The 14,930-nt window shown below is 47.4% G+C and overlaps 1 protein-coding gene across 1 annotated transcript in view; it reads right to left on the bottom strand.

Moving 5' to 3' along the window:
- Positions 1-14,138, bottom strand: part of LOC148164848 (protocadherin-23-like) — a 98,490-nt gene extending 84,352 nt beyond the window's left edge. The window contains exon 1 of the mRNA XM_088021327.1: positions 12,153-14,138. Within this exon, the coding sequence (XP_087877453.1) occupies positions 12,153-14,138 (1,986 nt within the window). The remainder of the gene's footprint in view (positions 1-12,152) is intronic.
- Between the last annotated feature and the right edge of the window lie 792 nt (positions 14,139-14,930).

Raw genomic sequence — 14,930 nt, 5'->3', positions numbered from 1 at the left:
TAAAGATTTTATTTATTTATTTGAAAGAGACAGAGAGCACAAGTACATAGAGAGGCAGGCAGAGGGAGGAGAAGCAGGCTCCCCACTCCTCCCCAAGCAGGGAGCCTGATGTGGGACTCGATATCAGGACCCTGGGATCATGACCTGAGCCAAAGGCAGAGGCTTAACCAACTGAGCCACCAAGGCGCCCCTCTAGGCAGCTAATTTAAATGAAGAACAAAAGAACACTCAGAATAATCTGAACAGAAGGGCTTTTAAAGGTGGAGAACAGTCTCTTGAACAGAATTTTGGGATCAACTGTCAGTAAACAAACTGATCAGAAATTGCCTCAAATTCTGTTTTGTTCTTTTCTCTTTGCTATCCTTGTGTACACAAAGGTACGCTACAGGTCTTCCTTGTTTTTTTTGCCATAATACATTTCCCAAAAGCATCAAGTGAATGGTATTTTCTTGTCTGAGGATTTAGTATGAAGTAAACCAAAAATAGCATTGAAAAAAATGCAACAATTAATTTACTACCATGATGTTTAAAATGGAAAACCTAAGTTTCAATTTCTAAAAGTGACCATTAAAAAAAATTTACTTGATCTTATTATATCAAATGTATACACAGCACATTAAAACACAACGGGGGCACCTGCAGGACTCAGTCATGACCTCAGGGTCCTGGGATTGAGCCTCTAGTCAGGCTTCCTGTTCAGGAGGGAGTCTGCTTCTCCTTCTCTCTCTCTGCCCCTCCCCTCTGCCCCTGCTTGTGCCTCTACACACTTGGAGCTACATTTTCTTCACAACTTTATTACACTAGTAGATGCTGAAGAAGACCACTTTAGCTCTAGAGCTGTTGAATCCATCATCAAGGGATATCAGACACTAAAGAAGACAGCAGCAGAAATTTCTAGAACCCTTCTTCAAGTGAGAAAGGGCTCTTAACATATGGCTTGGGCCAGGGGCACCCGGGTGGCTCAGTCATTTAGAGTCTGCCTTAATGCCTTAAGTCGGCTCAGGTCATAATCCTGGGCTCCTGTGATCGAGCCTGCATTGGGCTCCCCGCTTGTTGGGGAGCCTGCTTCTCCCTCTCTCTCTGCTGCTCCCCCTACCTGTGTTCGCTATCTCTCTGTCAAAGAAAGAAATAAAACCTTGAAAAAAAAAAAATACGGCTAGGTCCAAAAAGAGATGGGCCAACAGATGGCAGACTGGATCATTACAGGGCACTGAGGAAGGAAGTTGAGCAAACAGGGGCAACATGCCCACAGACTTGGGTTGTAAACACTGCCAACAACAGGAGAGGCACAGTACACGCTAAAGAGAAGGAAAGAGCAGAGAGGCAGGGATTACAGAGGAGAAAGGGTATAACTGAGGAGAAATGTCAGAAAAGATGGAGGACGTGAAGTGTGGAAAAGCCATGGGTGGGTTTGATTTGGACAGAGAAGAACCACTTAGTCCTTGGAGAGTGGATGGTGCAGAGACAAGAAAGTCTGATGGTGGCAGGCAAAACACAAGCACGTTTTCATCTTCTGGATTCTACTGAGTAGGAGGCATGATTACCTGTAAGAGAACAGGGAGTAAGACATGATGCTGAAAGAAAGTGAAGCTGTGGGAGAGATGCCAAGGTGAAGACAAGACCGCCCAGCAGTACTGAGGGCCCAGCTGATACCACACACTTACGATGGAACCACCCATCACTCAATTATTCCAGAGGTGTTCCATGGTACCCTCGGGGGAGAGCAAGCAGCTGGATTGATCCACCATCAGTAGTATGGACACAGATATGGAAGAGCAAGGGTTAATAGGGTGCATCCAAGAATTCTAGCTGGACAGGGAAAGAACTAAAGCAAGGAGGGCTCTGATACCTAAAGAAAGAAAAGGAAGAATAAGGAGCCTAGAAGAAAATCTAGATTCAAAAAGTAAATGTAAATTAAATCAAAGACTGAGAGAGCTGAAATGTCAGAAGGCTATGATCAGAGACCGGAATACACCACTGAGTGGAGCGGTTCTAGATGATTCCAGGGTAATGGAGTCTGGTTGTGGGATAGGGTTCCTGGAGTCAAAGTAATAAACAAAAGACATCAATACTGGGCCAAATGGGAAAATATAAGACCAGTTTGGCTGAATGGCAAGAGTTATAATGGAGACAAAAATGGCTAAAATGCATATGGGGGACTGACAAGAAGGTCTGTAGGAAAGAAAGACAGGGGGGTAGAGAGAACAGCAGAGCCAGAGAGTGTGCCTTAGTGCCTGGGATCATGGAGAGGGATGCTGAGTATTTGAGAGGGAGGAGGTGCGGAGGAGCTCAGAAGACAGGGTAAGCTGCCAACTGTCTGTCTGGGCTCTGATCCATTAGGCCGAGGAGACCAAGCAAACAAAGCAGCAGAAGCAGCACAGAGACCTGCCCTCCCACCGCATATGAGTGGCAAGACCCTTGTGCCAGCCAGCGTCCTGAGCCACTGACTCTTCTCTCAGTTACCCCCACCTTCACTTCCGTAGCTTTGATTATCACCTCTATGCACATGACTTCCAAGTTTCTTTCCCCAGCCTCAGGCTCTGGCCCGCACTTAGTTCTGAATATCTAAATAGCCCCCAAGACATCTTTTCTTGGACTACCGGCCATTAATTTGTAGTCAACTTGCCAAACACTCGACTGAGTGAGCGTCCTTCCCCAAAAACTCTCACCTCCAGCTTTTCCTATTCCTCTCACTAAGTAGACTGAAAATACGGCACCATTTTTACATCCTCCAGCACGTCTCCCCTCACATCTTATTTAAGTTGTACCAATTCTTCCTTTATAATGCCTCTAAGGCCACCCTTTCCATTACCCTGCACCACCATTTCCCCGGTTCAAGCCCTCACATCTGAACAGGGATTGTGACAAGAGGGTCGAGACTCTCCTACCTGGTTTCCCTGTCTCCTTCTTGCTACTAACCCAAGATAGAGCTTCCTAAAACCTTACTTGACACATGTCAATCTCTCCTCAAAAACCTCCCATCTCTTCTGTTTGCTTCCATAACAAAGGCCAAACTCTAGGCAAACGCTGCAAGTCCTTTATGGGCTGTCTCTTCCCATGTCTTCACTACAGGAACCAGAGACACTGTAGTTATTTCAATTCATACTATTGTCACATGGACTATGCAATCCTAAATAGTGTTTTAATTAAAATTGATATTTGTTATGATATTCATTTGAGCTCCCTGTGCCCATAAAGCACAAAAGCCTTTAAAATGAAGATTTTAATTCAGTAAGAGTTCAAGAAGTAACCTGGCATTTCTAAAAACGATCTAGCATAATTTCCCTAATGGGCTATGAAAGTATAAATTACTTCTATAGTTGCTCACTTTTAATTTATAATTTAGAAGGCAAGGGGCTCATTAGTAAAGTCTGGGGCCAAGATGTTAATAAAATTAATTTATTGTCAGATTTCAATCCTCAGAGAAAGGAAATCTTACTAATCACAACTTTCAGAAATCCATCCTAAATGATTCTCTTTTGGAAGTGATCATGCCTAGGAATGCATTACACTTTTTTATGCAAAAAAATTTTTTTTGCCTAGTTACAATAGAATGCTTCCATAACAGGACTGTAAATAAAAACATATATCACAAAAAAGGGCAAGAGACCCTCTAGAAGGTGCATACTTAGTGAAACCTCCATCCTGATCCACTGCATAAAGAACCTTCTACCTGCAAAGGTAGAAGCCTTAACTCTTCCTACACTCTTTCTACTTTCTACCACATCGTATATATTATCTTAAATTCCTACAATAATGTGTTGTTAGAATGAAGTAGCATGTGATGGTTAATACGCCAACCTGACTGGGCCATGAGATGCCCAGGTATCTAGCTAAACATTATTTCTGGGTATGTCTGTGGGGGGCTTCCAGAGGACATCAAATATTGTCATCTGGACATCAATATTTGTTTTTGTTTTGTTTTGTTTTAAAGATTTTATTTATTTGTCAGAGAGAGAGCACAAGCAGTGGGGGAGCAGCAGGCAGAGGGAGAAGCAGGCTCCCTGCTGAGCAAGGAACCCGAAATGGGACTCGATCCCAGGATGCTGGGATCATGACCTGAGCCAAAGGCAGATATTTAACTGACTGAGCCACCCAGGCGTCCCCGGACATCAATATTTGAATTGAGGGAGTGAGTAAAACAGAATGCCCTCCCCAATATACGTATGTGGGCATCATCCAATCCACTGAAGGCCTGAATAGAACAAAAAGGAGGAGGAGGGATGAGTTGTCTCTCTGCCTGACTGTATTAGCTGGGGCATCAGTCTTCTTCTGCCCCCTGACTGGCACTCACACCATCGGCTCTCCTGGTTCTCAGGCCTTCAGACTTGGACTGAATTACACTAGTTTTCCTGTGTCCTCAGTTTGCAGACAGCAGATTATGGGATTGTGGGAATTCTCTCTTTCTATAACTGTGTGAGCTAATTCCTCATAATATAGAAACACATTTTATTCTTGACTAATACACATTTCATGGATGAGGACCTGGCCAGGAAAGTTCGTAGAGCTAGTGGTGCAATCAAAGCCAGAACCAAGGTATTCTAAACCCAGTGCTGTCTTATTCCATGCTTTCCCAATAAAAGACTCGAAAGAGTAATAACTGATAAACGGAAAAAGAAGACACTAAGACACTCAAAAATGAGAATTGTGCCCTGCACAGCTGAGAGGGTTCAGCTTCTGACACTGAGTCTCAGTGTGGGGGTGAGCACTCCTGAGGTGGGGAGCCCCCCCTGAGGCGGGCCCATGGGGAATCAGGATCCACTGCACAGAGACCTTGGCCACCGCTTATATCACAGTGCCTAGTGTCTCTAAGACCCTCACGGCACTTTCTGGGGGGGCGGTGGGGTGGGGAGGCTTGCTATTGAGAGGTCTTCTGAACCTTCCTTAAGACAGGTGGGATTGCTAGCCCATAAGATGTTACAAGTGTCCAAATGAAGTACAAAAGATTTCTGCTTTCACTGCCAGAAATATATACATCTAGCTAAAACCTGATACACCATTTAAATGTATTTCTGCTCCTCTTCCATCTTTTAGTGCAAGAGAGTCTTAATTTGAAATGTCATTTTTAATGACTGATTGCTACATCAAGCAAAATAGTTTCCCTCAACATTTCTAGAAGTCTTACTTACTAACATTTAATAATATATACTATGTATTGAGTACTTACTATGAGTCAAGCACCACTCTAAGCTAACATGTATTAATTCATAATCCACACAAAAACTCTACCAAGCTGACACTACTCTTATCCATATTTTCCAGGGGAGGAATCTGAGGTACAGTGCCCAAAATCACACTGCTAGTAAGTAGCGGAACTGAGATTCAAACCCAGGCACTCTAGCCCCATAGTCTGCCTATGTTTTTCATCACTGCATGCAACATAATTTTGTTCTTCCAAGCTATGAACACTCTACCATGTAGTGTCAGTTATCTTTAATTATAAAACCAAGAACTAGACAAATTCCTAGCAAGTTATATATTGATTGTAACTAAAAACACATCCCACAGATTCTAGGCGATACCCTTCCTGTAACACATCCAAACATATTATCTGATCACTTTTCCCAAGCAGGAAAAGGGAAAAGGAAGTAAAGCCAGCTGATGGGTCTTGGGTAGCAGTTGTGTGGGGAAAGGAAGACGAGAAATATCAAATTGAAGTCCAAGAGAGAATTCTACAGTTGATCTCAAGTGCTTAAAACAGGTCATTAAAGCAAAACCAGAGGCATATGCAGCGCATGCTGGGAGCTAAGGTCTAAGGCCAGCAGGAGTCAGATAATCAGGGAAGATGACAGTTGGCAGGTAATTTAGCCTATCCTGGAGGCAGGGGCAAATGACTGCTGTGGAAATCTCACATGCTTTCAATGTGTATGTACATACAGGATAGGTCCATTTAAAAGAGCCAGAAAAGAAAAAAAATACATAAATAAAAGAGCCAGAAGAGGACAATCATATAAGGGTAATACAATTATATGACCATCAAAGCTGGTATACACTACGTAAGTATGGAAGCATGCACGTAAGGTCAACAATAAGGGCATGCTAGTAGTAAGGTGAGGGATAAGCAGTGCAATTCAGACCACAAAATTCCAAAGGATCAATGATAAACTATACAGAGGAATTACACTTTAAAATAAAATTAATACACACTCAGATGAAAGGTGAAAAATTAAAGAGTAAAAACTCTGACTAGTTGTAACTCTTACTTAGCTTTTGTTTTCACTATGTAGCTCTTCAATACAGTCCAACAAAGTTATTGGTCTATTCTAATGCATTAGATGGCAGACATCAATCAGGAATTACAGGGGACTCAAATACCATTAAACTGCAGCCCCACCAGGTACTTACAACCCACTCTTTTACTAATACAAGTAAACAACTGTAGCTCTACAAGGAACGTTAAGAAAAGAATGGGACACGGGCGCCTGGGTGGCTCTGTCGGTTAAGCGTCTGACTCTTGATTTCAGCTCAGGTGGTGATCTCAGGGTCTTGAGTTCAAGGCCCACGTCGGGCTCCTCACTCAGCGGGAAGTCCCCTCGCACACACATGTGCTCTCTGTATCTCTAAAATAAATAAATCTTTGACAAAGAAAAAAGAAAAAAGAGCAGGATGGATGTGACACATTTAGTGGGAGGAGGGGGCATTTAAGATTTGGCTATGGTCTCCAGTTTGAAGAATGGGCAATATAAGACAAGAAGTGATGATGGACACAACTAGGGTAAGGGCAATGGGTATAAATGAAGGGATGGTTGTAAGAAATACTGAAGCCCATAAGATGGGTCAACTTCTGTGGTCAAATGTGCAGAGGAATCACAGATGACACTAAGAATTCAGGAAACATCTTCTTCCTTGATAAAGTCTATTACTTCCAAAGGCACTAGGAGAGGCCCTGGAGAGAAAGGGCCTCACGCCAAGATAGGAACCACTTTACCTCAGCTTCCCTTGCAGACTTCTGCTTTCATTACCACTCAGCCTTCAGGGGCGTGGCTGCTTGCCCTGGACACTTTGACTTAAGCCAATTAATGGCCCTTCACTTAAATCATACCACCCCCAGAGGGAGTTTGGGGTTCTCCATTTTTACCTCCATAGGTATAGTTGAGACAAAGTCAACACATTGAGCAAGACTTCACTAACAGCTAGGAGATGTTAAAAAAAGAAATAACCCTAAAAGATATAATGAATCAGAAACAAGATACAGTTTAGTCCTTTCTGGTCCATGGAGTCCAGCAGGAATCAGGTCCTCCCAACTCTCAGGGTCTTCCCAGAGGTAGGTACTATCTTTAGTGTCCACTGCTGGGGCACCCTCCTAGACGGGTTCCTCAAAGTCAGACCACAAGAGCAAACAAACCAGCACACAGCCAGGTGCCCTCTCAAGAGCTGCTTTTATGCAACTGATTGGTTTGAGACATGACCTGCTCTTTATCCTGGTACTTTACTTTTCAACAATGCCAAACACAACCATTCCAACAAACAGCAAATCCACACACATAGTCACACACCAAATGCATAAACACGTCTATGGAAAGGACACATTAACGAAAATGGGAAAGTTTCAGAAAGGAGCTAATGAATAAAAGTTAAGAAAGAAAGAAGTTAGTGCTAGAAGGGAAATGACTTTGGTTTGGGAAATGTTAGATTTAAGGTGCCCAAAATATACCCAGGTAGAGATGCATACAAGGTAGAGAAACGTTAATGTGAGTTTATAAGAGAGGCTGACCCTGTAGATGTGTTTAAAAAAAAAAAGAAATAAAAACAAACAAACAACATCAAAAACAAACAGTTCTGGGAATATAGAGAGGAAAGTATAGAAAAGAGAGAAATGAGAGGAAGACCAACACCCGTACCTCCACCTCCACCACACTGAGTGGGGTGACACAAGAGGAGAAGGAGCACCCGGCAAGAGAGAGGCACAAAGAGAAGGCAGTAAGACGAGAGAAGAGGCAGCCTTCAAGAAAGAGGGAGCAGGAAACCGTCCAAAATGCTGTAGGATTAGGAAAAGCTGGTTGGATTTTTTTTAAGATTTTATTTATTTATTTGAGAGAGAGAGAATGAGAGATAGCACGAGAGGGAAGAGGGTCAGAGGGAGAAGCAGACTCCCTGCTGAGCAGGGAGCCCGATGTGGGACTCGATCCCGGGACTCCAGGATCATGATCTGAGCCGAAGGCAGTCGCTTAACCAACTGAGCCACCCAGGCGCCCAAGCTGGTTGGATTTAAATTTAAAAACACAGCTGCCTTTTGAAAGACAGGATTTAGTATAATAAGGGAACGTCAGAACAGGGAGCTGCAGAGCGATCGGCTAGTGGAGGTGGGACGAGTGTCCTTCCTTCTTGAGGACCATGACAGGGGAGGGAAGGAGAGAGCCTACCACCAGCACCACCAGCACTGGGGCTCTGGAAGCACAGGGACTTTGCCCGGTCTGCTCACTGCTGCATCCTCCACGCTAAGACCAGTTCCTGGCAAGTAAGAGGTGCTCCATAAATATTTGCTCATGGAATGGTGTGTTTATTCAATCAATGTTGCTGTTTGATGAAATAAATGAATTAGTGAATGAACACAGTAACGATATCTGAGGAAGTCTGAGACAATACTCTTGTTAAACAGCATTGCTGTGATTCAGGTATAAATGTGGGCGATAAAGCCTGTAAGCACAGTTCACATCACTGTACTTGGTTGAAGTTAGTCTTTTTGACAGTCATCTGAGGAGAAAGAGAATCTTTTAGGCCCGATCCTGAATTTGGGGAGGCAACCCCTGAGTGTCTGTAGAGCAGAAATCCCTCTCTGCCTTGACCCATAAAGAGATATTAAAAGGAGCTCCTGAGGGGTGGGTTGTGAAGAAGGGGTTCTCCACATGGGGGACAGTGGGCAGCAAGGAATTAAGAATCCAGGTGAGTGCCCGCAAGGTTGTGAAAGCCCTTTAGGAGTAGAGGTCACCTATCTCGGGCTGCTACCCGTTCTCCTACTCGGTATTAAATCCCCTCATTCTGCCCCACATTTAAAGTCACGGTAAAGTTCTGATCTGGGCATGAGAATATAATGGGTTTGGGCAGCACCGGGGGGCGGGAGAAGCAGTATCAAGAGTGGAAGAACCCCCAGGATCAATAGTGTGGGGTGACAGCCAAGACACCTTGAAGGTTCAAGGATTTGTTACCTTAGACGACATGGTATTCCTTTACAGGGAATATAGGAAAGAACTTTTTTTTTCCCCTGTTTCTTCTCATTTTGTTTTTGTTTGATTCAGACAAAGGAGAAACTGAGCACATACGCAGTCCAAATGGAGAAAACTGGTGGAGAGCAATAGAAAGAAGGTAGGGTTGTAAGGATCGATACAATGTAATTAAAGAAAGCCCTGGAAGAAAGGAGAGGCCATGAGACCCAAAGGCTGGATGGGAAGGTTCCTTTTTACAAAGTGGTATAAAGAAGGATTGAGAGTAAAGAGATACAAAACAGATGGGAGACACCTGGTGAGGCTTACCTGGAAGTTAGGAGACAGAGCCAGCTAGTGAGTGGGCTTACAGAACATAGAGAGTTCACACAGCTGCTGGGGAGAGGCCACCGGGGAAGCCAGTGAATAAGGGGGTTTCTGCAGTCGTGAGGGGCTAGCTCACTGGAATTTCCAGAAATTCTAAGTAGCACGATTTAATACTATTTACAGCGATATTTGGCAAACCGGAAAGGTTTTTTGCAATTGGAGATGCAGTCCTACCCTGGAGCCAATTTCGGCTCACCTAATGGATCTGCTGCATACTGAGTCATAATAACAGGATAAACACACCTCAGAGCGGAATCATCTCATTTTAGAAACAATTCTAAAGACAGGTTCTAATCAAAGGAATCACAGTTAATCCACCCTGCCTATTTTCCTTCAAATGGAGCCAAGTTGTACTATTTCATACCAAGATCATCAAGGTCTTCCAGGTGGAAGAAATCTTGAAAATCATCAAGTCCAACTTCTCACTTACTGTGACTTCATTTTTAGAAATCCGAGGCAGAAATTATCAGTGCACACTGGCATCCATGTGGTGCTTTACATTTTTAAGCCTCCTTGGGGGTGCACCTGAGGCCACATAGCTGAGCTCTGGCCAACGGGACATTGGTGGACGTGATCTAAGTCACTCCCAGATCCGGTCCTACCTTGGATTGAAGAAGACCAGCCAATTTGCATCATATCAAACTTTGCTTGAGAGAGAGATAAACTTCCATTTTGCTACTCACTGACATTTGTAGACTTGTCTGTTTCAACAGCAAGCATTCATTGATTCTCAAGCCTTTGAATAACCTAGCAACTCAAAGAACTGCCAGTCATGCTAGAGAAAGAGATGGAGATTATTATTGCTCACAGATCCAAAAGATTAAGAAGATAGAAGCAGTCATGAAACTCATTTTTATAATATAGTAGCATCTTGGTTATCTAAAGGGTATTATTTGAGACATAACCTATAGAAGTTAAGGCCCTACCCCTGAGAAACAGGAAATAAACAGTAGAGGTCTTAAATAACCCAGCCTGAAAGCTAAATAAAGTGTTAGAGGTTCACTCACTACTTAGGCTCTCAGGCTCTTTGTATTTATTCAAGTTATCTTGGAGTAAATAAGTCAATCTTAGAAATCTGTTTATCTCACATCGGATAAGAAACTGGAAATTGATCTGTTTCTGCTTTGTTTGTTCATTTGTTTTGTTTCTTAGATTCCACATATGAATGAAAATATATAGTGTCTTTCTCTGACTTTTTTCACTTAGCATAATAACCTCTAGGTTCATCCATGTTGTCACAAAAGTCGAGATCTCCTTTTTTATGGCTGAATAATATTCCTCTGTGTGTGTGTGTGTGTGTGTGTGTGTGTGTGTGTGTACTACATTCTCTTTATCCATTCGTGTATTTTTGGATCCTTAGGTTGCTTCCATATCTTGTCTATTCTAAATAATGCTGCAATAAACATAGGGGTACATATATTTTTTCTATTTAGTGTTTTTTTTTTCTTTACCCAGTAGTGAAATTACTGGATCATATGACATTCTATTTTTAGTTTTTTGAGGAACCTCTCTATACAGTTTTCCACACTGGCTGCACCAATTTAAATTCCCACCCAGAGGGGAGATGGGTGGGGAGATGGGCAAAATGGGTGAAGGGGAGTGGGAGTACGGGCTTCCAGTTACTGAATGTACAAGTCTCAGGGATAAAAGGTATCACACAGGGAAATACAGTCACGGTTTTGCAATAGTGTTCTATGGTGACAGATGGAAACTATGCTTGTGAGCATAGTGTAATGTACGGAGTTGTCAAATCACCTTCTACTCCTGAAACTAATATAACATTGTGTGTCCACTACACTAAAAAAAAAAAAAGAAAGAAAGAAAGAAAGAGAGAGAGAGAGAGACAAAAGAAAAGAAAAGAAAAAAGAAAAGAAAAAAATAGGAAGTGGGAAGCAATAAGGACTGGTGCTAGAAGGGACCAAATCACAACATTCTGAGAGTGAAGGAGAGATCAGAATTCTAAAGGCAGAATTTCCAAAAAGCAAGGTAAAGATTTCCATTTTATAATTGAGCCCCACTACTTCTCAGAGTCCTGAAGGCTCACTGGAGATACTCAACCCACAACTGACTAGGAAAAAAAAAAATGACTTAATGTTCTCAACTAGCCTTTGTAAGACTCTAAGGTACAAATGTATGTTAAAAATCTCTGCAAATGGTTACTCAAACGGTTTCGATGTTTAAAGTATATTATTTGCAAAAAAAAATAATTTTTGAGGACCCCCTTATTTCTCTAAGACACCACACAATGACGCCCCCAAATATGAGACGCTGCCATTTGCATACTGTTTGAGAGCAAGTGGTTCCTCTCAAATCGATGTGGGTACACATACCCAGCATGAAGGAAACCTGGATTCCTTAAGCAAAATCAGGATCCAAATATCACATGAAGTAGAAAGGACCTCAGAGATCACTCAGTGCAAGTTCCTGGCAGAGAAGTTAGGTGCCCAGAGGACGCCCATTCATCTCACTGTAGAGGAGGAACTGAAGCTCATGCCCCCTTGCTTTTGGAGCCAGGGTACAACCACCTACATCACAATGTTCCCTCCCTGGATAGGCTTACTCTTGCCCTCCCCTCCCAGGCCCTTCTGGAATCCAGAGGTTGATCCAGAAGCATGATGCACTCACCTGCAAAAAGCAGTGTCCAACCGGGGCATGCTCCACCAGGGTGGCGTTGTACACCTGCCTCTGGAAGATGGGCTCGTTGTCATTCACATCGTCCACGGTGATGCTCACCAGGCAGGTGGCAGAGAGTGGGGGTTCTCCGAGGTCTTGGGCTACCACTCTCAGCTCCACTGCCTCCTGGACCTCTCGGTCCAGGCTCCGGACGGTGCTGATCACGCCGCTTTCAGGATCAATAGTGAAGGACGGTCCGCACTCCGCGGTGGGCCACACGCCTTCTGGGTTGCAGCGACCCGGAAGGTGGACCAGTGCGTAGCGCAGCCTGGCATGGTCTGTGCCAGCCTCATCCGCATCGGAGGCGCTGACCCACACGACCGCGGTGCCCGGGGCCGCGGCCTCTGACACCGAGGCCAGGTAATGCTCCCTGCTGAAGAGAGGTGGCTGGTCGTTGAGGTCTGCAACCCGGAGCAGCAGCGTTTCCTCTGTGCTCAACGGCGGGGAGCCCGCATCCGTGGCCACCAGTCGCAAATCGTACAGGTCTCGGCTCTCCCTGTCCAGGGGCCCCTCGACGCAAAGGAAAAATACCCCGGGGGAGCCGCCAGAGCTCAGTGCGAAGGCTCCATCCCCGCCCTCCAAGGACAGCGAGATGCTCCCGCGTCCTAGGGCAACACCAGGCTCCCCGACGGCCTCCTCTTCCTGCTCCGGACCGCCGTCCGCGTCGGACACGGAGACGCGAGCCACGTAATCGCCCAGCGCGGCGCCCTCGGAAACGCGCGCGGCCCCTCCCTCGGTGAGGAAGAGCAGGTGAATGGTAGGCGGGTTGTCATTGACGTCGAGCACGGCGATGGACACGCGTACAGTGGCAACCTCGGGCTCGGCCCCTCCGTCGCGGGCCTCGACCACCAGCTGGTGCCAGGCCTGTGCCTCGCGGTCCAGCGGCCTCTGCACCCGCACCACACCGCTCATCTCCTCCACGGTGAAGTAGGCCCCATCGCCCAGTGGCCCGAGCGCCGGCCGGGCGCGGATGCTGTAGTGCACGTGGCCGTTGGGCCCCAGGTCGCGGTCGGTGGCGCGCACGCGACAGACCTCGGCGCCCGGCCGAGCGTCCTCCCGCACCGCGGCGCGGTACTCGCCCTGCTCGAAGACCGGCGGGTTGTCGTTCTCATCCAGCACCCGCAGCTCCACAAGCAGGTGGCCAGTGCGCCGCGGGCGGCCGCCGTCCCAGGCCTCGATACGCAACTCGTGTGTCGCCGCCGCCTCTCGGTCCAAGCGCCGCAGCAGCACCAGGTACAGGGGCTCCAGGGGCGACGAGGACGGTGGTGACCCCGGGGTTCCGTAGCGCAACTGGAAGAACGGCCCTGCGGGATCCTCGGGAAGGTCGGACGGTTGCAGCAGGGTGTAGCCCTGCGTGCTGAACAGGCCCGCGTCCGGGTCACGGGCACCTGGCAGGCGGAAGGCGGTACCTGGAGGGCTGAGCTCGGAGACGTCGAGTTGCAGGGAGTCACGGGGAAAGCTGGGCGAGTGATCGTTCACGTCGTTGACGCGGATCTCCACCTGCACCACGGCGCCCAGCAGCGTGGCGGCCACAAAGCTGTAGTGGTCCCGCCGCTCGCGGTCCAGGCACCGAGCCGTGCGGATGATGCCGGTGTCCGGATGCACGTGGAAGTCGTCCAACAGCGGTGAGTCATCCGAATCCTCGGATAGAAAGAAGCCGTCCCCCTCCTGCTGCTGTGCAGCCGGCAGCCCCGCGCGGATGTCGCCGACTAGAGTGTCCGGAGGAAGTCCCTCGTCCACGGAAAGGCTGAGGTTGAACACCTGGGCATGTGAACCCGAGGCCGCGCACAGCCACGCGTGCATGAAGAGCCAGAGCAGGAAGCGCTGTCCCCCGGGGGCGCCGCCGCCGCCCGGCAGCCCGCGGGGTGACCCTCTCCTCCCCGGGAACAGAAGGCGCTTCCCGGCTGGAGCCCCCCACTGCTGGTGCCCTTGGCCCATCCTCCGTCCAGCAGGGCTCGTTTCTCCGCCAGTAAATCGGGAAGGCTCCCGGGTAACTGCCAGCTTGTGTTAAGGTGGCCGAAAAATCCAGTAGCCTCTTCAGTGTCGGGGCCAAAGAAGAAAAGACTTCGTCTGGCAAACCACCAGACCCAGGAGTTGGCGAGGTTCAATCTGCAACTGGTGAAAGCGTCCTCCGCCTGCCGCTCACGCAGACAGGGAAGCTCTAGCCGCCTCTGCCGCGGCAGCCACCTCTTCAGCCCCTGGGTTTCTTCCAATGAGTCTCATCTCTTTTTCCTCTCTCCTTTTATTCCTTTTACATCTGTTCCTTGTTCTGCTCGGCTTGTTGTTTCCCCCTGGTAAAGTCAGGTGCATTATTTCTTTTGCCAAAAAGGATGAAATTATTTAAAGCGCGCACACACAAGGAGAGGCTGGGGGTCGGCCCGGGGAAGGGGGTGGAGTAAGGGCTGGGAGGCCGAGTGCGGGCGCCGGGCGGGAGCGGAGGAGGGCGGGAGCGGAGGAGGGAGGGAGGGAGAGGAGGCTCCGGCTGCGGCAGTGCCGGCGGCTCCGGGGGCGGCCTCTCCCCGCCGCGTCTCGGGGCGCCGAGGACCGCTCGGCTCCAGCTCCGACCCAGCCCACGCCGCCCCCGCTCCCTTCTCCTCCCCGCCAGTGACGCGGCACACACGAGGGCCAACTCCAACCTGCGAGTGGCCGCTCTGCAGCAGGGCGCGCTCTCGCCTGGGCCGGGGACCCAAGAGAGGGGAGCGCGGGAGGAAGGACGCGCAGATTTGGGCC

The sequence above is a fragment of the Eumetopias jubatus genome, unplaced genomic scaffold, assembly GCF_037043125.1.
Source record: "Eumetopias jubatus isolate StellerSeaLion01/CBP00866 unplaced genomic scaffold, mEumJub1_p1.0 scaffold_2, whole genome shotgun sequence".
Lineage (NCBI taxonomy): Eukaryota > Metazoa > Chordata > Mammalia > Carnivora > Otariidae > Eumetopias > Eumetopias jubatus.
The sequence above is the reverse complement of the archived record's forward strand: the minus strand, read 5'-3'. Positions and strand labels throughout refer to the sequence as shown.